The sequence below is a fragment of the Ornithorhynchus anatinus genome, chromosome X3, assembly GCF_004115215.2.
Source record: "Ornithorhynchus anatinus isolate Pmale09 chromosome X3, mOrnAna1.pri.v4, whole genome shotgun sequence".
Lineage (NCBI taxonomy): Eukaryota > Metazoa > Chordata > Mammalia > Monotremata > Ornithorhynchidae > Ornithorhynchus > Ornithorhynchus anatinus.
The window spans coordinates 7,461,750-7,489,237 of NC_041751.1; the positions used below are offsets into that span (position 1 = coordinate 7,461,750).

The 27,488-nt window shown below is 47.1% G+C and overlaps 1 protein-coding gene across 2 annotated transcripts; it reads right to left on the bottom strand.

Annotated features, from left to right (window-relative positions):
• Window positions 1-2,748: 2,748 nt before the first annotated feature.
• Window positions 2,749-19,466, bottom strand: MED10 (mediator complex subunit 10). Of its 2 annotated transcripts, none has more exons than XM_029054029.2 (4): window positions 19,295-19,466; window positions 16,492-16,575; window positions 15,175-15,277; window positions 2,749-2,927 (listed from the first exon to the last, which is right to left on the bottom strand). In XM_029054029.2, exons 1-4 carry the CDS (start codon window positions 19,414-19,416, stop codon window positions 2,886-2,888), a joined length of 351 nt encoding a protein of 116 aa, XP_028909862.1. In that variant the 5' UTR covers window positions 19,417-19,466; the 3' UTR covers window positions 2,749-2,885. The 2 variants fall into 2 exon arrangements, with proteins under 2 accessions (XP_028909862.1, XP_028909861.1); XM_029054028.2 differs by lacking the exon at window positions 2,749-2,927 and adding an exon at window positions 11,401-12,153.
• Between the last annotated feature and the right edge of the window lie 8,022 nt (window positions 19,467-27,488).

A 27,488-nucleotide genomic window follows, 5' to 3' on the forward strand; every position in this document is an offset into this window, starting at 1 on the left:
GAGGGCAGGGAAGGAGTGCCAAGATATCGCTGTACTCTCTGAAGCACTTGAAGCCCTACAGGGGTTGAGAAATATCCAAGTGTTAGGGAGGGAAGAGGAAGTGATGACATGGCAGTGATGAAGGAGTAGGGGGAGGTAAATAGAGTGGGGAGCGAAGCCATTAATGGAGAAATGGGAAAACTAAGGCAAGAAAGACCTTTGTTCTCTGAGTCAGTGATTTGGGTCACCAGATGGCTAATTTAACCCACCATCAAAATCACCTTAAATCCAGTTACACAGCAGTAACTGATACTCCAGTCTTTTAAGTGTTAAACTCTCTCCCTGAGAACTCAACTCAATGTTTAGACTACGAGATAAGAACTTAGGGCACTTCTGAAGTGAGGATTCATCCTGTCTGAACAATTAAAGGAGGGACTATCTCTGGGGAACTGAAGACCCATCCATTTAAGTGAGACATCAGTCAGCTAGATCTCATTTTTTATGGTATTTGTTAAAAGTTTACTTTGTGCCAGGCACCGAGGTATATGCCAGGGTAGATACAAGCTAACCAGGTTGGACAAAGTCCCTGTCCCACATGGGGCTCAGAGTTTTAATCACTATTTTACAGATGAGATAACTTAGGTAGCAAGAAATGATGTGCCCTGCCCAAGGTCATACAGCAGACAAATGGCAGAGTCAGGATTAGAACTCAGGTCTTTCTGATTCCCTGGCCCGTGCCCTTTTCACTAGAATGCTTCATATTTCGCCTCTGGGCTCGGTCAGTCAGTCGTACTTATTGAGGGCTTACTGTGGGCAGAGCACTGTTCTAAGCACTTAGGGGAGTACGATAACCATAATCATAAGAAAAGCGTTTGAACCGGAGGCTGGAAGGAGAAAAGGAGAGGTAGTGGTTTGCAGTGATTTCCATTTTGTCATTTTTACCTCGGCTTTAAATCTTAAAATAATAGTTTCCCATCTCCTTCTCTTAACACTCATCGCTTACAGTCATAGGACATCATCTCCTCCAAAGTGTGGGGCCTGTTTACGGTATCAGATAGGGAGTATATAAATACGAACATTAAGCTCAAGTCCTGTTATCACTGAGAACATGTTACGGGTGACAAGTCAAGCAGGGAAAAGAAAGGGGAATTTTCAAGTTCCTTCCCCTGAAGCAATGTTAGCTAGCTTTTCTGTAATTTTTATGGTCTACATTTAACAGGGCAAACCAGTGGAAAATGGGATTTTTACATCTTATGTCACTTACCAGTGGGACAGGTTTGGCTCTTGGAAAATGACCAATCAGGGAAAACTCGGGTCCCACAGAAATTGTCAGTAGCACAGTTTCAGTTACGAGCGGCTGGAAACGCGTTTTTGACGGAAGTCACTTTTCAACCTTAGCGGCTGCTCTAACTACCCCATAGACTCTGCTACGGTGTTTCCTAACCGATAGTTTAGGAACCTCTGCAGGCTTTTTGCTGCCTGCCCAGGCCAAGATGTGTTAAACTTTATTACTGGGTCATTAGGAGGAAAATAGCACTGCTCAACGCAATAGCGGTAATTGTTGTGCAATTCACCTAATGGCATTTTTATACATACCCAGTCCTAACAAAGAGTGCGACACCTTTATAATTTTCTTTCCGGTCCCTCGCCACCAAAAAAAAAAAAAAAGAGAAAAGAAAAGAAAAGGTCAAATAGTTTGGGATGTAGGAGCCCGAAGGTGGGAGGGAATGAGAATGTGAGTTAAGGGAAGCCTCTGGAGCAGCTAGTCTTTAGGTAATACTGTAAACCACGTTAACATCACCGTCGCTATTTATTCAGCACCGACTGCGTGCGGAGCACTGTACTCAGAGCCGAGGAGAGTACAACAGAGTCGTTAGGCGTGTTCCCTGCTAAATGATAACAGTCTAGTGCTTCTCGGTGAGTGAGCCTACAAAACATTAAATATCATTAGGATTCACACTTTCCAAGGGTGGATGACCAAACAGGTTCTCCCTTGCCAAACCCAAAACAGAAATTCACGTCATGAACTATGAGGACAGTAGAACAGGTATAGTTCCCACGCAGACCATAAATGATACCGACATTACGTAACACTCTCATTTTCGACCATGTGTTACGCCTACAGTACACAAAGGCGCCTGAATCTCCATAGAGTTGTCCAACTTTTATATATTCCGTGAAATGTTGGTGTACGAGAGCCATGTTGGGCTCATTTTAAAAAGCAGTATACTAATAAGAATTATGGTATTTGTTAAGCGCTATGTGCCGAGCACCGTTCTGAGAGCTGGGATAGATACAAGGTCATCAGGCTGTCCCACGTGAGGTTCACGGTTTTCAATCCCCATTTTACAGATGAGGTACCTGAGGCACAGAGAAGTTAAGCGACTCGCCCAAGGTCACATAGCAGACAAATGGCGGAGCCGGGATTAGAACCCACGTCCTCCGACACCCAAGCCCGGGCTCCTTCCGCTAAGCCACGCCGCTTCCCACGTGTACACGGTCACGCTGGATGCATATTGTTCTAATGTGGAACCGATCGATGGTCGGCGCCAAGGATTGGTTCAGTTTGATGTGAGAATGGGAAGGGCCAGTATGAAAAAAGGAGGAAGCCTTCTGGAGCCAGAATGGTGGAAGTTTTCTCGCTGGTGACAGAAAAAAACGGAGAAGCCATTCTGGTGTTCCCCGGTTGCAGATTACTGATTGTGAGTGACTGGATACCCAAGTAAAACTGAGAAAAATACCATCTCCTTTCCGCAACCAGCTTGCTTGTTCATCGCTCAGATTTCCTCTTGCATTTTGCATTTTATTGGTGTTTCGCCTCCTGTGCCCGTTTTATTAATAGCCCAGCTGTAGAAATGGCAAATTGGCACTGCTTGCGACCTCTTCTTTCCTGATCCCCTATTTGGTTAATAGTCAATCTGTCTTCCTTCTGTCTTGGAATTTGGATTCTGAAAATTAAAACAGTTTGATTCACTCAATTTTGGACCCAGAAAATGCCAGTCGGGATAGGCTCTGAGTGCATTCTCTACCACGCTGGGCATTGTGCCCGGTGGGTAGATCACTGTATCAGTCCCACCACAAAGTCTGGGGGGTTTGGACATCCATACTACAAGTGAAACCGTCAGGCTGAGCAAAGGAAACGGACCTAATCCCTGCCCTCTTGACCAAGTGGTGGGAGCCATTCTCAAGCCAACGGTGTAAATGGGGTAGTCTTGGATCACTGGTGATAGACACTACATCAGAAGTTTTCTGGATGCCCCCATCTTCCATTTATTCACTTTCTCGCTTATTAACTCATTCTCACAATCATCCATTCATGCAGACATTCATTAAACAGTATTTATAGAGTGCTTAGTAGATGCAGAGTACGGTACTCGCCACCAGGAAAAGGGACAAGGATAATTCAAACACAATCCCTGGTCCCCGGGGAATTTTCAGTCTAAAACTAAGAGAGAGGGGGGATTGGCAGAAAACACACACAAAAAATTTGAAATAGCAGTGGACAAAAGGGAGGTTCGATTCTCCACGTCCAAAATAATCCAATAATTACATTTGCCTCCCAGAATAAATTTCATATAAAACTGAGGCTTTCTGTCCCCGGTCTCTGTCTCTCGCCACGTGGATTCCCCAGTGAACCCGTCCCCGGGCGACGGGTGACAGAAACCCCTTCAGAAGCAGTGTGGTCTAGTGGGCAGCAGCATGGCCTGGGGGATAGAGCAACGGCCTGGACGACAGAGGATCTGGGTTCTAATTCCAGCTCGGCCACTTGTCTGCCGGTGACCTCGGGCAAGTCATTTACTCCTCTATGCCTCAGTTACCTCATCTGTAAAACGGGGATTAAGACTGAGAGCCCCATGTGGAACGCAGACTGTGTCCAATCTGATTAGTTTGTATCTACCCCAGTGTTTAGTACAGTGCCTGCCATGGTAAGCTCTTAATTACCGTGAAAAATCCTTATCCTAATGCAAAAGGATGACCTCTGCTCCTACTAAACCAGGCTGCGCGTGTGATGTGTTTCTGTCTTCATCACCAGAACAGGTGTAGACACACTCAATTAAAAGACACTCTGTCCATACACGCCACTTAATGATTTAGAATTTTTCATAGAATTGAGGATTCTTTTCTTTCAGCGACTGTCGTCCTCCTCGGGAACAGCACATGCCTCCCGCACATGTTTATTTAGGGCGTGGGAGGGTGTGCATAAGTATTACCGAGAGACGACCTCAATGTGCCTAACAGCTGCGCAATGGAGCCCGGTAATTACAGAGAGCCTTCCAAGCTGTTTGGCTTCCAAATTAGTTTTAAATTCTTAGCATAAATGCCGTAGGATACATACGAAGGCTACAAAAGGATCAATTTCACAAGAGGCAAAACAATTATATTTTTCCCTATTTGTTCACAGGGGACACTGTAACCTACTCATTTTCGTTTTGTTTTTTTAAATCTTAAAAGTAAAATTATGAACTGCTTCTGGTGTCTACATTTGAATCCAAAATAACTGCGATTATCGGATCAATATCAAATGAAACTGCAGTTGCGAATCCCTTAAAAGTTGCCCGATGTGACCAAAACGCTTGACGTAAGCACTTCTAATCACTGCTAGTCATTTATAAATACACTGTGTAAGCCACCTCTGCAGCCTGCTATAATGTATGCAGCCCTTTGGCTTACTTCTTTCCACAGACACGCTATTCCTCTTCATGTGTTACCTAATTATTCTCGCACATTTCAACCTGTCCACGTCTCCGACAAATGAGCGGTAATGAACTGCTCGTGTGTACACGTGTGCGTGTGCCAGCGTGCAAAGCTGTCAGCAAGAATTGCCCCCCAGGTAACGTGTCCCCGTAGCCAACGCTAAGCAAGGGATCCCACCTGGTCAGATGACCAGTTGGCTGACCAGGGCTCTACGTCTGGCTACCAAATGGGGCAAGGGGAAGAGAAATAGGAATGGAGGCAAATGGATATCTATTCTTATAAGGTACAAGGATTTTATGCAGGAAATAATCATAATAATAATAGTACCCGTCAAGCGCTATGTGCCAAGCACTGCTCTAAGGACTGGACTAGTTACGAGCTAATCAGGATGGACACAGTCCCTGTCCTACGTGGGGCTCACAGTCTTAATCCCCATTTTGCAGACGAGGGAACTGAGGCACAGAGAAGTTAAGTGACTTGCCCAAGGTCACACATCAGACACGTGGTCGAGCTGGGGTCGGAACCCAGGTCCTTCTGACCCCCAGGCCCGTGATCTAGCCACTAGGCTACACCGCTTTGATATTTGTTACTAAATGCCAAGTGCTACGACGGATAGACTACAATCAGATCAGACACGGTCCCTGTTCCACGTGGGGCTCACGGTCTAAATTGGAGGGAGAAGAGGAATTTAATCCCATTTTACAGATGAGCAAACTCAAGCACCGAGCAGTTGAGTAACCCGCCCAAAGTCGCACAGCAGACAAGTGGCAGAGCCAGAATCAGAACCCAGCTCTCCCCTGACTCTTGGTCCTTTTCTTCACCAGGGACCTCACTACTTTTCAGATCGTGCACCTAGTCTCTTCACGAGGATGCTCACGATTTCTGGGTTCACTCTTTTCCCCAGTCCTTCCTTCTCGGCTTCTCTCCTTACCCAAGGACGAGCTACTCTGGAAAATGAAACATGTTAAATAATCTACTTTCCCGTACCGAGTACAGTGACTCTAAGGGATGGATGCAGCGGGGCCCGGGTGAAGATTTGCCCAAAATTATCTCATCAGGCAATCCATCACAAAACCCTCGAGCTACAGCACAGTGCCTGGGAAAAGCAGGTGGCCGGCCAACTCTCCTTCGAACAGCAGCATGTGGGCTGGGGAATATATCGGATCGCCATAATTAGTATTCGGAAGGCTCGCTACGTCTAGCTTCCCGACCTAACTTGGACAATATCCCCTAAAATTCAGCAACTCACCTGTCCTTTGATTAGTTGCATTCATCAGCTCCTTCTGTGGCTCTGGGAACTCGCTCTCTCCTATAGCTACCCACCAGCAAATTAGGAGTACCACCCTTTTAGAAGCTTGGGGATTTAATATTCACGGAGCATTTGGGGATGCACAGATTAAAAAGTGCGGCATAAATCAAACCGTCGTTCCTACTTCAAAGAGGTATGCTACAAAACCCTAATGTTTTATTTTCTCTACTAATTTGCCCAGAGGACAGGAGGTAGCATGGACACAGTGGATATTCACGAAGGGAGAAATGAAACGGGGGAACCTGCAAATGGGAAGTGGATTGTCTCGTTTTTTACTGAATTGTACTTTCCAAGCGCTTAGTACAGTGCTCTGCACACAGTAAGGGCTCAATAAATACTATCAAATGAATGAATTGCATTAATGACTACTGAATCAATGCAATCATGGGCTGCTGATTGGCTGTCAGAAAATCCCGAGTTTGATGAGTTTCTGACCAACCAACATCCACCCTGCCACTCTTCCCCCAAATTGCCAGCAGCACCAATCACTCCATCGAAGATATTTATTGAGTGCTTACTTTGTATCGAACACCTGGGAGAGTGCAATAGAGTCGGTAGATATGAACTCTGTCCTCAAGGAGCTGAAAGTCTATTCCATTCATTCAAACATATCTATTGAGCGCTGACTGTGTGTAGCGCACTTAAGTGCTTGGGAGACTACAATATGACAATGAACGGCGATATTCTCTGCCCGCAATGAGTTTAGAGTCTCGAGTAGGGGAGGCAGACATCAATACAAATAAATAAAATTACAGCTACATAAAGTACTGTGGGGCTGGGAGTGGGGAAGAGCAAAGGGAGCAAGTCAGGATGAGGCAGAAGGGAGTGGGAGATGAGGAAAAGTGGGCTTAGTCTGGGAAGACCTCTTGGAGGAGATGCTACTTCAATGAGGCTTTGAAGGGGAAGAAGAGTCATTGTCTGTCCCTCGGGTCTGAGGAGGGAAGGCGTTCCAGGCCAGTGGGCATTCATTCAATAGTATTTATTGAGCGCTTACTATGTGCAGAGCACTGTACTGAGTGCTTGGAATGTACAAATCGGCAACAGATACAGTTCCTGCCCATTGACGGGCTTACAGTCTAATCGAGGAAGGATGTGGGCAAGGGGTCGGCGGCAAGGCAGGCAAGACGGCAAGCATTAGAGAAGTGAAGTGCGTAGGCTGGGTGGTAGAAGGAGAGAAGCGATGTGAGGCAGGAGGAGGCGAGGTGGTGGAGTGTTTTAAAGCCAGTGGTGAGGAGTTTCTGTTGGACGCGGAGGTGGATGGGCGGCCACTGGAGTTTTTTTGAGGAGAAGGGTGGCACGTCCTGAACGTTTCTGTAGAAGAATGATCCTGGCAGCTGAGTGAAGTATGGACTGGAGTAGGGAGAGACAGGAGGGTGGGAGGTCAGCAAGGAGGCTGAGGCAGTAATCCAGATGGGATAAAATGAGTGATTGGATTAGCGTGGTAACAGTTTGGATGGAGAGAAAAGGGGTTTGGATGGAGAGAAAAGGGTGGATTTTAGCGATGCTCTGAGGGAGAAGCAGCGTGGCTCAGTGGAAAGAGCACGGGCTTTGGAGTCAGGGCTCGTGAGTTCGAATCCCAGCTCTGCCACTTGTCAGCTGTGTGACTGTGGGCAAGTCACTTAACTTCTCCGTGCCTCAGTTCCCTCATCTGTAAAATGGGCATTAAGACAGTGAGCCCCACGTGGGACAACCTGATTCCCCTAAGTCTACCCCAGCGCTTAGAACAGTGCTCGGCACATAGTAAGCGCTTAACAAATACCAACATTATTATTATTATTAGGTGGGACTGATGAGATTTAGTGATGGATTGAATATGGGTTGAATGACAGATAGGAGTCAAGGATAACAGCAAGGTTACAGCATTAGCGGGGGTTTAGAGGCCAGCTCAAGAAAAGAGCACCAGGGGGAAGAAATTAGAGGAGGTTCAGAGACTTCCTTTCTTTCTTTCCTTCTTTGCTAGGTGAGAAACCTCCCTCCCACAGGCTCGCCCACACCTCTTCATCCCCCTCCGATTTTCCTTAGTCTGGCGCTCTGCCACGCGTGATTCCTCTCCCACCCCATCACCCCCCATCTGACCAGGCTCTGTCACTAGAAAAAGGAATCATTCTGGAAGAGTTCTTTAAATACGGAGCGTGCCATCGGCACTTAAAAGATGTGTTTACCCTACCTGTGAGTCCATGGATCAACTCTACCGTCCTTGCCAAGTGCTCAGTATGGTTCTCTGCAAAAAGTAGGCTCTCGATAAACACTACTGTTTAATGACCCAGAGAAGTCCTGGGAAGGAAAAAAAAAAGCATAAAACCACCTGGTGTCCGAGCTCCCAGGTGGCAAATTGGGACTAGCAGAGAAACGAACTTACTCCAGTATTTTAGACGACTCGCTTCCTGGAACTACAAAGGGAATCAGAGTTTGGTCCTGGGGCCGGGCAAAAAGCTACCAGCTAACATTCACTTTAAAAACAGTGAGGGTCTTTCTAAAAGCACAGCCCGATGGCATTTTTATAAGCTTTGTAAGATTTGTTGCAGAAAAATTACCCAGGAGTTGTCCAAGTGGGAACAAATGTGCCGAATCCCCTAAAGTAGACTGTTATGGAGCAGTAAGCATTTAAAGCTGATTATTTAACAGCTTAGGCGAAACAAAATACACTGATGAGAATTAACTTATTGGCAATTAGATCACTTGGATATCTTTCCAACAACATAGGAACTCTCTGTGCATTTGGATACCGTGCTTTAAAGTCTGCACGGTTTAATTGATTTTGTTTTCCATGGAAATGACAGAGTGAAAAATAGTGATATTTTGCACTTCTTTCTAAGTGCAGTTCTGCTCTCTCACGTGCCATGATTTACGTTTTAAGAAAGGCTTTCCTATAGAGCATCACAGGCTCATATTACACATTTAACAGGTCAAGAGAAGGAAATCTAGGTCCTTCTCCCACTCAGGCCTGCCAGCCCGAGGCAGCAGGAATAAGAAGATCGGGAGCGATGGTAGAGACAGAATGGGGCAAGGAGAGCTGTTGCTCCAGATGCAGCCGCGTAAGTCGTAAGAAAACCATCGCCATTAGCATCCTCCTCCGTGCGCTCCTCCCCATCCCTACCCGGGCTGCTGAAGACGCAAGGGTGTGGAATTAACTGTGGTATTTCCCAGGCGCTTACTACTTACCGAGCACCGGGACAGAGCCACAAAGATCGGACACAATCCCTAAGTGGGAAGGAGAACAAGTACCGAATCCTCATTTTACAGATCAAGGAACTGAAACACAGAGAAATTAAGTGACTTGCCTCCAGTCATGCAGCAGGCAAGCGGTATAGCCAGGATTAGAACCCAGGTCCTTCTGATTCCGTGGCCCACACCCCTTCCACTAGACCTCCCTACGTCTCCGTGTGGAAGAGCTCGCTCAACCCACGCCACGGCCCTTTGCTGCACAGCACCAGCCACTGCAGGCTCAACGCTGTACTAAGGAAATTCTCCCGGGGTCCTCCCCCGGATCCGGACACAGACGCTGCGGTGGTCTGGGAGGAGAGCAGTTCTGGGGAAAGTCGAGACCTCCTTGGGCCTGTTGGGTCGGTTCTGGCCCTAGGTCCCCTCCCTCCACCCCTGGTGAGGCAAAGAGGACAGAGGGTAGAGGAAAGGGCTGGGCCTGACACCCCTTGTGTGTAAAAATGACTTAGTCCAGAATTGGCTGGGGGCAAGGAAACCCTGGAGGCCGTGTGCGATTGCCTTGAATTGGTAAGCGACTGGTAAAGATGCTTTTTTTCTTTACAAGTATGAAACTTCGCAAATACACCACAGAGCATCTCTCATGCACAAAACCCCAATTCCCCTTGAAATCGAGTCAAAGGAACTTCTTCAAATCAACAAAAGTCTGAAATCTCAGGCCTCTTCGTTACCACATTACATTACCGTCAGAGATTAGCTGTTTATGGCCTAATGGATGGAAATTCAGTGCAACAGAGATCTTCCTTTAGAGTCGTAAGAACTTGGCCTCAGAAAATTTCAGCAATCAGGTGCAAGAATGTTGACCCGAGCAAAGCTTTTTGGTTTTCTGTTGTTAACAATAACTTCCAGCTTGGGGAGGTAAAAAAATCTCCAGCTACCGCCGCGGAACCTCCTCACCCGGTTTCTAAGATAGTCCCGCTACTGCGGGAGGTTCGGTTTCTCTTCCCTCAGGTTCCTTGCTCCGTCGGTTCGGCCTGAGGAACGGAGAGGGAAACTGCCTCAATTAGCCAGTGGACTTCCCTGACTGTATAACGTGACGGATGAGTTTGATGCACCGTGAGGTGATAGAGTTTCGGAGAAACTCCCAGGAACAAGTCTGGAAGCCGACTTCCAGAGGGAGATCCTCCCTGACACAGCTGCGACTCGGATCCGCTCTACTTCGGTGGGTCTCTAGAGCTTCTCTAGATAACGTGTAGGTACTCTTGCAAGAAAGAAAGTGGAGAAGGAAAAGGAAAAAAATGATCGACAGAATTGATTTAGGGGGCAGACCACTACATGAAATACCTGGTTCAGTACAACAGTTAGAAGACACGATCCCTAACCTCAAAAAGTAGGGGGAGGTAGAGGAAGAAGAAGAAGAGGAGAAAAGGGAAAGGTGTGCGTGGGGGAGGAGGGGGCAGTGAGGGGAATGGCGGTAGTAAGTCATAACGGTAATGGTATTTATCGAGAGGGCGAAGCAGCGTGGCTCAGTGGAAAGAGCACGGGCTTTGGAGTCAGGGCTCATGAGTTCGAATCCCAGCTCTGCCACTTGTCGGCTGTGTGACTGTGGGCAAGTCACTTAACTTCTCCGTGCCTCAGTTCCCTCATCTGTAAAATGGGGATTGAGACTGTGAGCCCCACGTGGGACAACCTGATTCCCCTGTGTCTACCCCAGCGCTTAGAACAGTGCTCGGCACATAGTAAGCGCTTAACAAATACCAACAAATACCACTGTACTGAGCACTTGGAAAAGCATAAGAAACTTTTGAGATTTGACTATCTCCAGAATATCGCTTTTCTTGCTTAGTAGGGAAGAAAACTAAAAGGAGAACCTATTTTTAAGAATGGCGAGGCTAATACTTGAAGTATCGATTGGCAAAGGAGGTACCTACTACTTGAAAAACGAGATGGAGCGAAATCACTTTCAAAGAGGAGAAGTTAGACAAGGACAAAATGTCAAAATGAAATCCTGATAATATCTTCTTCATTCATCTCTGGAAAAATATCAAACAAGTATTTACTAACCAGTGGGTGAAGGGAACACTGGATATAATATAAAATGGGGATAAGAGTGTGGGACAGGGACCGTGTCCAATCTGACTAACTTGTATCTAACCCGGTGCTTAGAACCGTGCTTGACGGAGAGTAAGCACTTAACAAGTACCATAACTATTCTTAGAACACAAAGGGGTTGCGGAGAAAGCACAGACTCAAATAAGTCAAATGTAATTTAAAATGTTTATTATAAATACTTGTCCTAATTTAAACCAATGGAAATATAATTACACTCAACAGAAAGACTTACGTGGTGCATGACACGTGACTGTACAAATACAAACACTACCACTCATATTTAAGAACTTCACACATCAATCAGAAAAAACGGAATTTTTTTTCTTGAAACGGTAGCAAAACAGACTAGAATTGACCGATACGAATGAACTTCCCAAGCTCACAGAATTTCCACAGACCAATGAGGCTTAATCTTCTAAAACGTTTAAGGTTGGCAATATCCTACGCCATTACTATAATTCACTTCCATGGGATTCACATTTAACAATGCTCCGGCACTTAGCGATGAAACAACAAGACTCTTCTCGACCCCAAAAACGCGCTTTGTGGGTAGAGAACTGTTGCAGTATTATGTACCTTCTACAGCTTGAAAGAGTCATTCGCCAGGGAAGCTTCACGAGATGAGTCTTGAGGAAAAACAGAGTGGCCTTTGGGAGGACGGAATCACAAGAAGAGCGCCTCGCTTCTCTATATGCCACGTGCATTGCATGAAAACCTTAATCGCGAGGGCCACCCCTCGGCCAGACATTTCCCAAGAACGTCACGCTGTCTTCGGACAGAGGGAAAGCGTACTGTTCTTGTTAAGACGGGGGGTGATCTTCACCTCGGGTACTTCTGTATTTAGCCATGTCGTCTGGGAAAACTTTGGAAAGCTCTTGAATCAACAGGCTTTTAAATTTCTAAGAAGAAAAATATAAGCTGTCAAGCTACACTCCCCTTTTCACCCACAGCATTCAAATTACCCAACGTGACACCACGCCGCACACGTGGCAGGCCTATAAAGCTCTAATAAACCGGACTACAGGAGCCACCCAAAAATACTTCAACTGGGCTGGTTAGCTTTTCATCTTCATTAAGGGGTAGCAGCCAAAGGTTGCTCGGCGTATACCCCGCACCGTACTTATTAACCGCATTCCGTTCTGTTCGTTCGGTTTCCAACAAGACCTCGCGTTAAAATTAAAAATTACTTCCAAACCCACATGAAGAATGAATATTCATTTAGGCACGATGATTTCGCTCCCGAACTTCAAGTAAAAGCACCACCTTCCTGAGGGAAAACCACACAGCTGGAAATAATTTTAGTAGACAGCCCACATAACAGGAATACACAAATAAGATTTAATTAAGCAGCGCTACACTCTAACCATACCAGACTTACTGTTTGCAAACAGTTCATTGAAAAGATTCTCAGAGCACCTGGGAATCTATTTACTCTTCGGCAACATGACTTCCTGAACCTATTTATAAGCGGGAACCGGCATTACTTTGATTTCAGTCATCAAAAAGCAGCCTGTTAAAATAATTGTTCTTGTGGGTCCTGCCAAAAAAATATATTTGCAGAATATGCAAATGTGCAGTTTGAGACCAAAGGGGCCCAGTTTGCTTCCTTCCCTAGAAGAGTCGTTAAACGGGAACTCTTGAGAAACGTCACCGACTTTCACGGGGGCCGCTGAAGGACCTACGGACGAGAGTTGAAACCAGTAGCCCACGGGAAACAGATGAAGGGGGATTAGAAGATGGCCACGGTGAACATTAGCCACCCGGCCCTGAGTGATACCATTCACCGGCGGTGAATGAGTTGAACTGTCAAAAAAAGGTGGAGTTTAAAAGAGAACTGCCACGCTGCAACTGAAAAATAGCTTTTCGGTGGACTTTTCAAAGTCATTTTGCTCTTGTACTGGGGCTTCTCAGAAGTAATGTGCTGATTCTGATATGTAGGCAGGCCATATAAAATCCACTTGCTCCTCCTGCCCAATACCTCCCAGAAGGAGATCTGCAGCCATTTTTGAAAACATAACCACTCTACCTGCCCCCTGAATCCCATCCGCTCATCTTCAACACGTTTCCCCTATTCTCCTCCTCTCTTACTGCTCTTTTCAAACTCTCCTGTCCCTCCGGTTCCTTCTCTGCTCTCAAACACGACCACGTTCATTCAATCGTATTTACTGAGCCCTTCCTGTGTGCAGAGCACCGTACTAAGCGTTTAAGTTTGCCCTTTCCAGAAAAAACATCCTCCCTCGACTTGGCCAAACTCTCCATCTAAGTAAGGAGTACCTTCCTTACTGAAATGAACAGTTACAATAGTAGCTTCCTTACTGGCCTACCTGACTTTTGCTCTCCTTCCTTCAGACCCAATCCATATATACCCACAAGCATCATCTTTCTAGGACCCTGACAGTCTGGCACTCCTCTCCTCTCAAATCTCCTGTGGTTCCCCAGTTCTTGTCATTATATACAGAAGCTCCTAATCACCAGCTGTGAGATTCACTCCATCTGATTCCCCTCTAACCTACACCAGCTTTCTTCTCCCACTAAACCCCAACGGGTGCTCCTCCCCCCCATCCCAAGCCAACCTCCAAACTCACCTTTATGACAACATTCCCACTGCCAATTTCTCTACCTCTGGTTACGCCATCCCCCAACCCACCTCAGCGCTCAGGTATTTGTGTTTACTGACTTGCTGTTGATTGACTTATATAACAAGAGTCATATGGGATTATTTTTAATTCCTCATTCAACTATACTGTATTCGAATTACGTCTATCACCTTCCCATGACTCTAAGATATCGAAGCATTTAGACCACGATTTTCTACCTTTCGTACGTGCTCCGCCTACAGTTGGTCCTCACTAGATATTGGTGATCAAACCGGAGCAGATCAAGTGATGAATGAAATTTTTTCACCAAGTACTGCACTTGGTGCATATACAGATTAAGTACCAGATGAGCTCCCTACCCACCAGGAGTTTACAATCTAACTGGGGAAGAAGTTTCCTGGGGAATAGTCTTCTTCCTCCTCCGTGTCTTTCTAGGTCATCTGCCCTTACTGGGTTTGGGTGCATAAAAAGAAATCTAGCCAGTTCTTCTTCCCTAGAGGGTTTTATTTTAAGTGAGTGGCTCTGCCGCTTGCCTGCTGTGCGACCTTAGGCGCAAGTCACTTCACTTTTCCGGGCCTCAGTTACCTCGACTGCAAAATGGGGATTAAGACTACGAGCCCTGTGTATGATGATCTGATCAATCTGTATTTAGTCTGAGGCAGAGGGACGGAAATTTGCCCAGCCGTGCAGCAGGCCGGTGGCGGAGCTGCGATAAAGCCCCGGCTACCTGACTCCAGTACAGTGCGCCACTATGGCCGTGTCTCGGATACAGAAATTCTTCTCTCCAACAGATGACTGAGGATGCTTTATAAGCGTCGAATTTGATGGTGAAGCCAGAGAGGGCTGCTACTTTATATATTAGCACACAATTCCCCTACAACAAGGAGGTTATATTCTTAATCCACATCAAGGAAAGCTCATATTAAAGGACGTGCACCTTGACGGATGCTGTGTGCTCACGCGCAACTGTTTCATTCTATCTAGATGCGTGTTGTCACACGAACATTCCTTAACTCCTTATTAACACTCTCGGCTGACTGACGAGGGAAAGCGCACGTTCAGGAAAAACCGAGGATACTTTAGGAAAGTTAGTTTTACTTTTTTTTCCCCCAAGCATAGCGAGTGAATTTGGAGATCCCCAGTATGGGAAAAAAAGAAACGTAATCAAACAAGAGCCGGTGCATTTTGACAATTTTGACAGAAATATACTGGCCGAAAAAGAACCCTTGAAAATCAGATACTCAAAGACTCTCTCCAAACAAAACATTTCTCTCTACAGAAACTGAAATAGTATTTATCTTGACTGCATTACAGTAATCTTACCTTCATGGTATCGATTTTGCCTTTCACCTGCTCATTTTTCGCCAGAGCCCTCTCCAGACACTCTTTGGTGTATAGCTGGGGATTACGACCTTGATCTATGTATCTGGAAATAAGGAAGAACTCACGTTAATAGCCCGTAACGGATTAATGTTTCTAAGTTCTCTGGGAAAGATGACAGGGTAAACTTTAGTTTGACGAACAGCAGCTGCTACAATGGGCTTCCGTCAGAGAAGTTGACTCCGAAACATGGTTCAAACTACACACAACGGGCATTCCGGACCCATTCACTCATCAAAGATGACAAATGTCACTGAGCAGATGGTGCTTTCATTTGCCGCTTCTCTGCTACCCCCAGAGGAGTAGGCTAGGTGATCTAGGAAACCTCTACTACTTTTAATCTTCATAATTTTGTGACAAACATTTTGAAAATGCAGGTGAGCGTCAGGCATTATTACTCGTTGGAGCTTAACCCCAGGACAGAAAGATACACTCTAGAGTGAACGCTTGGAAATTTCCGATACAACGCTCCTCGAGATATTCTCAGTATTCTGCTTCTTGATGTTTCGGATAATACGTGGTGCAAGCTACGCTTCCTCAACAATTTACTTCTGAGCTTCTAAAAACCAGTTGCACAATCCTTTATCTAGAAAAAAACAAATTATTCATTCACGAGGGTGGGAAAAATAGCTGCAGAGCAGCACGAGTAAATTACATTACACCAATTCAGATTATGTGCAAGACACGGACAAATGACTATTAACCGATGACTTACATTTTAACATTCATCTTACTACCCCTGTTCTTGTCCTTTAATTAAACTAACATTTGGATGTCCATTTTCTACCTGAAAAACTAACAAATTCAGGCATTCCACTGCATTTCCATTAAAGAAACAGAATGAAGTAGAACAGCAGAATGTACTAAAATTCCAAACAGAATCTGACTGGTTTGGAGGAGAAAAGTCGGCAGCCCGAAATCTCAAGGCAGAGGTTTGGTACGCGGGAAAGCAACATGGGAATTTTTGCTCCAACTGCTTCGCATAAAACCTGGCATTTGGTTTTTATAAAGACGAATATATAGTTACAAATGGGATTTATAGCCCCACAGACGTAGAAACAGACAAAGCGAGCGTCACGGTACGTCAGGAGTAAGACGACACCGGTCTTCTGCTAAAGTACGACTGACAGATTGCCGCCGGCATTTTTTCACGTCTCCAGTGGATCTGGGAGGGACACGTGAACGCACAGGAACATGGTTTTCCAATGGGTATGCCCGACTATTTACGCCCCACCTTCGGCCCAGACCAATCATACTTACTCAAAAACTTCTAAAGGAACACTAATATCATGAAGTTGTTGTCGACATTTGTCAATATCTTGGAGGCCGGTGACCATGAAATTCCTAGGACGACAGAATTGAACAGTTACGGTCACTCCGGAGAGGGCGAGGCTCGCTTTGGGCCGATGGGCCCGGTGAGCCTTCCCCAAAGCCTTTACACGACGAAAGCTTCCCATCGGATCTCTGGCGGAACGCACTACCGATCGGCGATATTGACGGGGAGCTTCATCGGGGCAGAGCACTTTACCGGGCGAAGAGGCACGGCATCGGCCTAGTGGAAGGAACCCACCGACGGGAGTCGGGACACCCAGGTTCTAATCCTTGCCACCTCTGTGACCCCGGGCGAGTCAATCTGCTTCCCTGTGCCTCAATTTCTTCACCTAAAAACGGGGCCAAGAGACGTGCTCTCCCTTCAGAGGGGAAGCCTCACGTGGGACAAGGACCGGGTCCATCCGCCGATACCGCATCCTCCCCCAGCCAGCTAAGCTCAGTGCTTGGCCCGTGGCAAGCGCGGAACAAACACGACTATCATCATCATCACCGGGCTTGGTGGACACGACGGCTGCCCTCAAGGAGCGTACGCTCTAAAGTCTACGGCTACACACCACTAAAACCCGTGGAGAGTAGGAGGCGTGTCGTCCCTCGCACCTCGGCGTGACGAATTCGGCAAGATGCACTCTGGTGGGGCGTTGATTAAAACTGACCACCAAAAGGCCAACTCTTTTCGCCACCCTAGTGACCGGGCAGGGCCCTGGAAATCGGGGGCAGGGAGGGCGTGGGTTCCGATCCCGGCCCCGCACCGGTCGGCTGGGTGACCTTGGGCAAGACGCTCGACTTCTCTGGGCTTCAGTTTGCCCCCTCCGTAAAACGGGGATTACGACCGTGAGCCTCATGTGGGAGACGGACTGTGCCCTACCCGCTTAACGGATATAACGATGATGGCATGTGTTAAGCGCTTACTATGCGGAAAGCACTGTTCTAAGCGCTGGGGAGGATACAAAGCGATGAGGTTGTCCCACGTGGGGCTCACAGTCTTAATCCCCATTTCGCAGATGGGGTAACTGAGGCCCAGAGAAGTGAAGTGACTTGCCCAAAGTCACCCAGCTGACAAGTGGCAGAGCTGGGATTAGAACCCATGACCTTTGACTCCCAAGCCCGGGCTCTTTCCACAGAGCCACGCTGTCTATCTCCGCCAGAGCTTAGTATGGAGCCATTTAACAAACATCCTTAAAATAATAATAATAATAATGTTGGTATCTGTTAAGCGCTTACTATGTGCAGAGCACTGTTCTAAGCGCTGGGGGAGATCCAGGGTCATCAGGTTGTCCCATGTGAGGCTCACAGTCTTCACACTGGGAAGCAGCGTGGCTCAGTGGAAAGAGCCCGGGCTTAGGAGTCAGAGGTCGTGGGTTCTAATCCCGACCCCGCCACCTGTCAGCTGGGTGGCTTTGGGCAAGTCACTTCACGTCTGTGGGCCTCAGTGACCTCATCTGGAAAATGGGGATGAAAACTGTGAGCCCCACCTGGGACCACCTGATCACCTTGTATCCCCCCCAGCGCTCAGAACAGGGCTTTACACATAGTAAGCGCTTCACAGATACCACCGCTTTTTATATATGTTTTATTCACCCCCATTTTACAGACGAGGTCACTGAGGCCCAGAGAAGCGACGTGACTCGCCCAGAGTCACGCAGAGGTCACGGGTTCGAATCCCGGCTCCGCCCCTTGTCAGCTGTGTGGCTGTGGGCGAGTCACTTCACTTCTCTGGGCCTCAGTTCCCTCGTCCGGAAAACGGGAACGAAGCCCGGGAGCCTCACGTGGGACCATCCGATGACCCTGTATCTCCCCCGGCGCTTATAACGGTGCTCGGCACATGGGAAGCGCTTTACAAGAGCCAACGTTATCATTGTGATTATTGTGTACGGTAATATATAACGGACATATCAAATTAAGCATGATTATATCATTCGTTACATATCATATACATCATACATCATCTATATTATACAAAGCATATCATACATTATATAATATATATCCACATATATCATATATGTGTTATATATCATAACGAGGCGCGTTATACTATAATAATGTTATCGTGATGTATAATATCAATATAGAATTTATGCCTGTATATAACAGGACTATCAACGTGATATTAATTATATTATTATATAATCATAAACAATATGATTGTGGCGATGTTAATCATATTATCGCATCTAATCATCAACAACAGGATTATTAATGTGATGTTAATCATATTATTATATAATCATAAACGATATGATTATTAATGTGATATCGATCGTATTATTACGTAAATCACAAACGATATGATCATCGAGGTGATATTAATCCTATTATTATAAACGATCATAAACAATGTGATTATCGATGCGATGTTGATTATATCACACATGATGATAAATAGTATGATTATTCGTGTGATATTATTAATTGCATTATCATGTACGATCCTGCGATCATATAAGAAGGATGATTATTATAATAATATAAAGCGTCAGCCCGTCACCGGGCAGGAATTGTCTCTGTGTCCGGGAGGGTGGATTCCAAGCGCTCCGTGCGGTGCTCCGCACAGAGTAAGCGCTCGATCGATACTCCTGAGTGAACGCCTGCTATGTAATGACCGTTAGACCTCATTAACGAAATAAAACGGCCCGAGCGCGGGGCTGGGGGCGGGGGGGGGGGCGGGGGCCGCGCAGTCCTGGCGGGCTTCCCGGAGGAGGCGAGCGGCGGGAGGAGGGGCGGCCCTCACAGTTTCTGGTTGAGGCCGGCCTGGCTGCTGGGCTGGAAGTCGCTGACGATGATGCCGAGCTGTCGGATGTTCTCCACGAACTTCTCCAGGTGCTCCTCCAGGTGGTCGAACTTGTCGGCCATGGCCGCGGGCGCGCGGGCCCACTCGGCGCCTCCGCCGGCTTCCGGCCACGCCGCTTCCGCTTCCGCTCGCGCGCCGGCGGGGGGGGGGGCGGGAGGGGGGGGGGAGGCGGGAGGAGCGGGAAAGACGGCGGCGACGGCCACGCCCCCTGCGTGCCACGCCCCCTCCGGGCCACGCCCCCATCGGGGCCGCGCCCGTCGAAGCCTCGCCCCTCCTGGCCACGCCCCCCGGGGCAACGGCCGGAGCCGCGTCCACAGAAGCCACGCGCCCGTCGAGGCAACGTCCAATCGGGACCGCGTCCATCGCAGCAACGACCAATCGGGGCCGCGCCCATCGAAGCCTCGCCCAATCGGGGCCGCGCCCACAGAAGCCCCCCCCTCCCGATTGGCCACGCCCATCGAGGCAGTGCCCAATCAGGGCCGTTCCCACCGGAGCCTCGCCCAATCAGGGCCGTGCCCACCGCAGCAACGCCCAATCAGGGCCTCGCCCATCGATGCCACGCCCTCTGGGCCCCGCCCTCCCGTGCCCCGCCCCCTCCTGGCCCCGCCCACCCGTCGTCCTTTCCCGATTGGTTAAGAGGAGCAACCCTCCTCACCATCGTCCAGCAGCTCCTCTCTGCCAAACACTGGGAGGGCAGGACCCGGGGCAATAGGCGCTTAGCACAGTGCTCTGCACGTAGTATGCGCTCCTTCAATACCATTGGATGAGTGAATGCCACCCAATTGTCCATTCCAAGCGCTCAGCACAGTGCTCTGCACCCAGTAAGCGCTCCATCAGTATGATTGAATGACTAAATGCCACCGAATTGTCCATTTCAAGCGCTCAGTACAGTGCTCTGCACCCAGTAAGCGCTCCATCAATACGACGGAATGAATAAATGCCACCGAATTGTCCATCCCAAGCACTTAGCACAGTGCTCTGCCCGCAGTAAGCGCTCCATCAATACGATTGAATGAATGTGACTGAACTGTCCATTCCAAGCGCTTAGCACAGCGCTCTGCACCCAGTAAGCGCTCCGTAAATACGATCGAATGAATAAATGCCTCCGAATCGTCCATTCCAAGCGCTCAGCACAGTGCTCTGCACCCAGTAAGCGCTCCACAAATGCGATTGAATGAGCGAATGAATGAATGAATCGGATCCGATAGTGTCTGTCTATTTATTGCCGTATCGGACTCTCCCAAGAGCTTAGCGCGGTGCCCTGCACACGGTAAGCGCTCAATAAATACAATTGAGGGAATAAGTGTGATCGAATTGTACATTCCAAGCGCTCAGTACAGTGCTCTGTACCCAATAAGCACTCCATAAATGCGATTGAATGATTGAATGAATGAATGAATCAGATCAGATAGTGTCTGTCCATTTATCGTTGTATTAGACTCTCCCAAGAGCTTAGCACAGTGCTCTGCACACGGTAAGCACTCGATAGTTTAGTGGCAAGAGCCCGGGCTGAGGGAGTCAGAGGTCGTGGGTTCTAATGTGGCTCAGCCACTTGTCTGCTGTGTGACCTTGGGCAAGCCGCTAAACTTCTCTGGGCCTCAGTTACCTCAACTGGAAAATGGGGATGAAGACTGTGAGCCTCACGTGGGCCATCCCGATGACCCTGTATCTCTCCCAGCGCTTAGAACAGTGCTCCGCACATAGTAAGCGCTTAACAGATACCAACATTATTAGTAGTAAAAGCACAGAGAAGCAGCATGGCTCAGCGGAACGGGCCCGGGCTTGGGAGTCAAAGGTCACGGGTTCGAATGCCGGATCTGCCACTTGTCAGCTGTGTGACTGTGGGCGAGTCATTTCACTTCTCTGGGCCTCAGTTCCCTCATCTGGAAAATGGGGATGAAGACCGGGAGCCTCACGTGGGCCGACCCGATGACCCTGTATCTCTCCCAGCGCTTAGAACAGTGCTCTGCACATAGTAAGCGCTCAACAGATACCAACATTATTAGTAGTGATAGTAGTAGTAAATACGATGGGATGAATGGAGAACAGGTTTTTAAATCTCCATTTTACAGATGAGGAAACCGCAGCACAGGGAAGTGAAGTCATTTGCCCAAGGTCACTCGGCAGACGAGTAGGAATGAGAACCCAGGTCTCACGACTCGCCGTCCTCTACTTTTTCCACTGGACTACGCTTTTATTGGAGATAGTTTAGACGCCCCATCCTCTCCCAAGGCAGTGGTTTGTGAGGATTCCAGCCTTTATGGATTTAGCCCCGGATGCCTTCTCTCCACCTCCTTCTGCCTGCTGAGTTGGTTCCTCGGCTGGAAGCGGCACCCGAGGTACAGCTGGCCCCGGCAGGGAAACCCAAAGGCTTTGGAGGAGGCGAGAGAGCCCCCGGAAATCATTTTCGGTTTGGGCGGCCTGAGGCACGCTTCTGTAAACTCAAGCCATCACCTTTTGGTGCGTGTGATGGATGTGTTCCCAATACCAGGAGGACAAGCAAATTTCCATGCCCACAAGCTCCCCGGCTGATGCCCCCACTCTGCCGGCACCGGTCTCCTCCCGATAGCCGCCTCGTACCCTCAAACGCCCTACTGGGGTGACTATTTCTCCCGTATTTATCGGACACCCCATTTCTCAGCCCATCTTTTCGCCGATGTCGCATGTCCCGGATGTAATCAAAACAACATTCACTTGGTATTTCTTCAGTAAATTAAGGCAGCTCCGCAACCCAACGGGGCTCCCCCTTCACCCACACCAGACCCCCCCCATTTGGCCATTTCATTTTAACGGGTTCCTACTGCAGCTCACCCCTTCCCTTTCCTGCCAAGTAGATTTAGCGGGGCCATTTTTCTGGGGGGTTTGGCGTTGTTCTTTTCTCCCTGGCCGGTCCAGTTTTCGGCAAGTCTGACCCCTAGAAGACACTGATGGCCTTAATCATTATGTTCATCATTATGGTATCTGTCAAGCGTTTTCTTCTTCAACTGTCAGGTCCATAGCTCGTAGAGCCTAGAAATCTGCATCCAAGAGCTGCAAAAAAAGGAATGATGTGTTCTCTCCCTGACATTCGTTCGATAGTATTCCTTCGATAGGATGTATTGAGCGCTTACTATGTGCAGAGCACCGTACTGAGCGCTTGGAATGTGCAAATCGGTAACAGATAGAGACAGTCCCTGCCCTTTGACGGGCTTACGGTCTAATCCATCCATCCATCCTAGTGGCTGTGGTGTAGCATCTGTCACTGCTAGCTTTCCTCGGCTTTTCTTCCAACTTTCATGCCGGTGACCCATTACGGACCTCTTATCGAGGAATTTTTTCAAGGTCTGATGAAATGAATCACCCTACTCTAACCCCTGCATGCAATTAGATTGCCATGTGCCATTTAACCTCCCTAGTTCCGCTTCCTCTGAAGATGTTGAAATGCACTTCCCGAGCGCTTAGTACAGCGCTCCGCACACAGTAAGCGCTCAGTAAACACGACCGAATGAATGAATTTACTAAAGGTGGTGTCCTGTCCGAAGCTACAGTCGTTCAGACAGAAGGACTTCGGTTGTCATAGCGTCGTCCAGGATTTTAGCCCTAATCGCATCCATTAACTGATGAGTCTTCAGTCCCTATTTTCACTGTCATTGATTTTTCTCCCTCACCACCTCCCCCCCTTTCACTGCAAAGAGAAATGAAGTTAATTTAATATCCATCGGATCACCATTTGTCGGAGTAGAAAGAGCTGCTAATTTGTGAAGTCTGACTTGCTAAAACTTTCCAGGCTTGGAAAGCCAAAGTTCAATCAACAGATAAGACCTTAATGCCTTTTTGTGCGTCACTTTCTTCCACTGCCCAAAACTATCGCTCTTGGTTTTGGTTATCACTCTGTGTTTCACCTAAACGGGGTGCATTTATGTGTATATAAAATAATCTTATATCTTGATTCTTCTCTAATTTCTTTAGAGGATGTCATGACCTTCATAAGCGTTTGCTTTTTCTCTCTCAAAACCATCTGGGATGAGGGTTTGGGAAGAATCGAAGAATCAGTCTTGGGAAAAGCCTAATTCCATCAGAAGGTACCTTTTGAAAATCCAAGTTTGAAAATGATCAAGACTATAGGGACGACAGAGAAAGTAGTCATGAGTGACTGTGTTTTCTAAAACCTTCTCTTTCTAGCAAATAAAGCTAAAGATTCCAGTTAAGGCAGGCACTGTGCCTTTTTAGTCAGGACTGTTAACATGGGATTCTACAAGCAGATCTAAAAGACTCTGAGGTGAGGGGACAGTGGGAAGAACAAAGAAAACATACCTAATTGTGGATGATGGCTCAGAAAAAGGCATTTTAACTGCAATGTGTGAACTCCCCCGAAGTTTCCTTGCCCACAGTTTGGGAGGAAACTGAAAAATGAGCCCTCATATTCACAGACTGTACCTCATCCACTGATCTGGGACTCCTGGCTCAAGATACAAATCGTTGGAAAGATTGCGTAGACAATTGTATTGGAAAAGGGCTCCCTCGAATGCCACCGTTTTACAGAAGACATCGGATGTACTCTAAAACTTATTTTACTGGAAGTAAAAAATCTCTACCACATGGGTTGTCAGAATCATTCCTGTTCTAGGCTGTGCTCTGAAGAAGAAGTTTTTATCTATTTATGTGAAGTGATCTCTTGCTCTCAGATATTCCTTTCTACCCTTGCCTTCTTGGTTATGGATCAGTGAAACCGTTTGAATCCGCTAAAGAAGGAAACCTTCTTTTAGGAGTTTGGCAATAAGGTCCTGAAGGGTTAACAGCAAAGCAGAAGTTTGCACAACTCTGCAGAGATTTCAAGTGCAATATTTGGCCTGATTTACCTAGATTGGCTGTCTAGATGATCTCCGATCCATCCCACAACTCAGTAGCGTTTTGCTTTCCTTCAGTTGTATCAAACCGGGCCAAGGTCACTATCCTGGCAGCTCAGGGGCACGTACTTGATTCTCCGATGAAAGCAGTAGGTTTCATTCACTGTGGTCATTCAAGAATGTGTCTGAAATCACCCTTGGAGATCAAATCCCGGGGATGCAGCAGTGAGGAGCCCAAACCAAGATATCCTGTCACCGTTGGGCCGGATCTGCCCTTCAAACCAAATCCATTCATCAAGGCTGAAAAGAATCATCGAGCTGTCAAAGCCTCCATCACTTGGCTGAGTAGATCAACTTAAGAAGGTCATTAGCAAAGACACCGAGATCGACATCGCCTTCGTGAATTGTTATTTATTGAGCGTTATAAACTCGAAGATGGAGTCTGAGAGACCGGGATGGTGTCCTGTGGGTCATAGTCGGTGGCCTTATAAATCCAGGGCTCCTACTTCTCTTTCCCCCCATCTTGACACCAGATAATTTGCTCAAGATATCATGATGTCAGGAGATTCCAGTCTCATGATAGCCCCAATATTAGGCTCTTAATCTGCTGACAACCCCGTGGTGCCGGAAGAAGGGTAGAGGGGACAAACCCGGCTCTGCCACTTGTCTGCTCTGTGACCTTAGGCAAGTCACTTCACTGCTCTGTGCCTCAGTTACCTCCTCCGTAAATTGGACATTGGGAGTGTGAGCCCTGTGTGGGACAAGGACTCTTTCCAACCCGGTTAGCTTGCATCTATCCCGGTGCTTAGAACAGTGCCTGGCACATAGTAAGCACTTAACAAATAACAGAGAAAAACCCTCTCCCCTATACTATCACTCCCGTGCCCAACCATCCCCATTACGGTTTTTTTTATTATTTCTCTATCAGAAAACTAACACTGAGGAAAAAGCTCATTCTTCCCCTCTAGAGCGTGTTTATTTTGGGCAGGGAGTGCATCTGTTGTTCTGTGGTACTCTCCCAAGTGCTTAGTAAAGTGCTCTGCACACGGTGAGCACTCAATAAATATGATTGATCGATTAATTGATTGAAACACCTCAAAATCTACCTTGTCTCTCACCTGTAAAATGGGAATTAAATTATCTGCTTTCCCTCCTGCCTCGACTGTGAGCCCCATGTGGTCCTGGAACTGTGTCTGATCTGCTTCCACTGGATCTATCCCAGAGCATAGCACAGTACTTATCACATGGTGAAACATTTAACAAATGCCACTATTGTTAATAATTATTATTAATCACAACCCTAACAATAATAATAATAGTACTCATTAAGAGCTTACCATGTGCCACACACTGTTCTATGAGCTGGGATAGATACGAGTTAATCAGATTGGACACCGTCCTTACCCTATATGGGGCTCAGAGTCTTAATCCCCCTTTTTACAGATGAGGCAACTGAGTCACAGAGAAGTTAAGCGACTTGTCCGAGGTCACACAGCAGACAAGTGGCGGGGTCAGGATTGGAATCCAAGTCCTTCTGACTTCCAGGCCCATGCTCTATCTACTAGGATATGCTGCTTATTATTATTTATTCTTATTCAGAGAGCCCGGGCAAGTACCTTACCTTAGCAGCAGCTTGCAATATTCATGATTCTGTAAAAGCGAACAGATAAAAGGAGGGCGGTGTCTGTTTGTTCTTATATTGTACTGTCCCAAGAACTTAATACTATGCTTTGCACACAGTAAGAGCTCAATAAATACCTTTGAACGATTGAATGAATGAGTTAGCTTCTGCAGAACCCATTCTTGTGAAATACATTTTTTTTTTTAAATGGGTCATTAGTCTGTCCTTTTTATTACAAGAGTTTGGTATTTTCTTATTTAAAAGACCCTGGCAAATGTAGTATGTAATAGATTTGAAAAAGAAGCTTAGCAGTGTCGGTGTCTGGCTAACCTATTTAATAAACCAGATACCATCTCGAGCTCAATACTGCGTGTAGTATTTTCTAGACACATACACAATATGCCTGCTTCTATATTAAATTGTTTTTAAACAAAATGCACTGCCATCGGGAAAATCGTTACCGCTTGACCTCCGCTTTCTTAAATTGCAGTTTTACCTTTGAGGCCCTGGTGAGTTAGACTTCTGTCCTGAATATAATGTATTTGATCAACATAATCATCACTGCATTCTTTGACTTTCACCTGGCTTTCCGTGGTATATGGAAGTGCAAATCGACAGTTATGATGAATGTTCCCAACTGTGTAAATTGCCTTATGAAACTCCTGACCACTGAATTCCCCAGAGTTCTTTCTTCAGCTAATGCCAAAATCACTCAGGATAATAATTCAATGTATAAATCTTTCCCCGTGCAATTCCATCGTGACTTCGAGAAATACAGCTCTATCAAATAGATAACCAAAAGGCCCCACTGCCCCCCTTCCGCTGGATGATAAACTAACACTTCTGAATGCTTAGCACTTCATATAGATGTGAAATTGCCGTATAAGAATTTAAGAAAACTGCTTTACCTTTGCCTGTATCTTCCTCTCCGCTTTTACGTGGTGCTGCCTAGGGGAATGAGGGTCCATTTGTTTTCCCTTTCAGTTCTCTCTCTCTCTTGACGAATGTCTCTTATCTTCCATCCACCAGAGCCTAGGGTCGGTGGCAAGAGAGTATGACGGTTACTAATTTCCCCATCCAGAGCTTGGCCAGAACCTTTCCTTAAATGCTGAGACGGTAGAATTTACTGTTGATTAATTACTACAGTTTGGGGCACCTCGCTGACACCGATCGAGCGGATTCTCTCGGGAGGCCGCAGCTCAGAGTCGGGTGTAAGGACTTCTTGCCCCTTCTTCCCCCTTACGAGGGGCAGCTTGACACCCACCTTGGGAAGAATCTTTATTGAAGAAGGAGATCCTTTACAGCAACTTGAGATTTGGAGAGCCTCTGTTCTATCGTTCATTACGAGAGAAGAGTTTTCTCCCCGTGGTGGCTATCCTATCAGAGAAAGGAAAGATAAATGAGATTCTCCCCTGCCCTTAAACCTGAATAAAAGCAAGAAAGGCAGGGAGCCTCCCATGGCAGAAGAAAAGCGACGTACTTCGAGCGGATAGAGCGTGGACCTGGGAGTCAGGAGGTCATGCGTTCTAATCCCCGCTCTGCCACTCGTCTGCTGTGTGACGTTGGGCAAGTCACGTCATCTCTCTATCCCTCAGTTACCTCATCTGTAAAATGGGGATTGAGCCAGTGAGCCCCATGTGGGACAAGGCCCGTGTCCAACCTGATTTGCTTGTCTCCTCCCCAGAGT

Bases quoted from the DNA above. Each gene is read 5' to 3' on its own strand.
- MED10 (XM_029054028.2), bottom strand. From the start codon at position 19,416: ATGGCCGACAAGTTCGACCACCTGGAGGAGCACCTGGAGAAGTTCGTG. The intron at 15,278-16,491 runs GTAAGTATGATT...CCTTATTTCCAG, and splicing joins GTTCCTTTAGAAGTTTTTGA to ATACATAGATCAAGGTCGTA. The intron at 12,154-15,174 runs GTAAGATTACTG...TTTTCTTCTTAG, and splicing joins GCAAAATCGATACCATGAAG to AAATTTAAAAGCCTGTTGAT.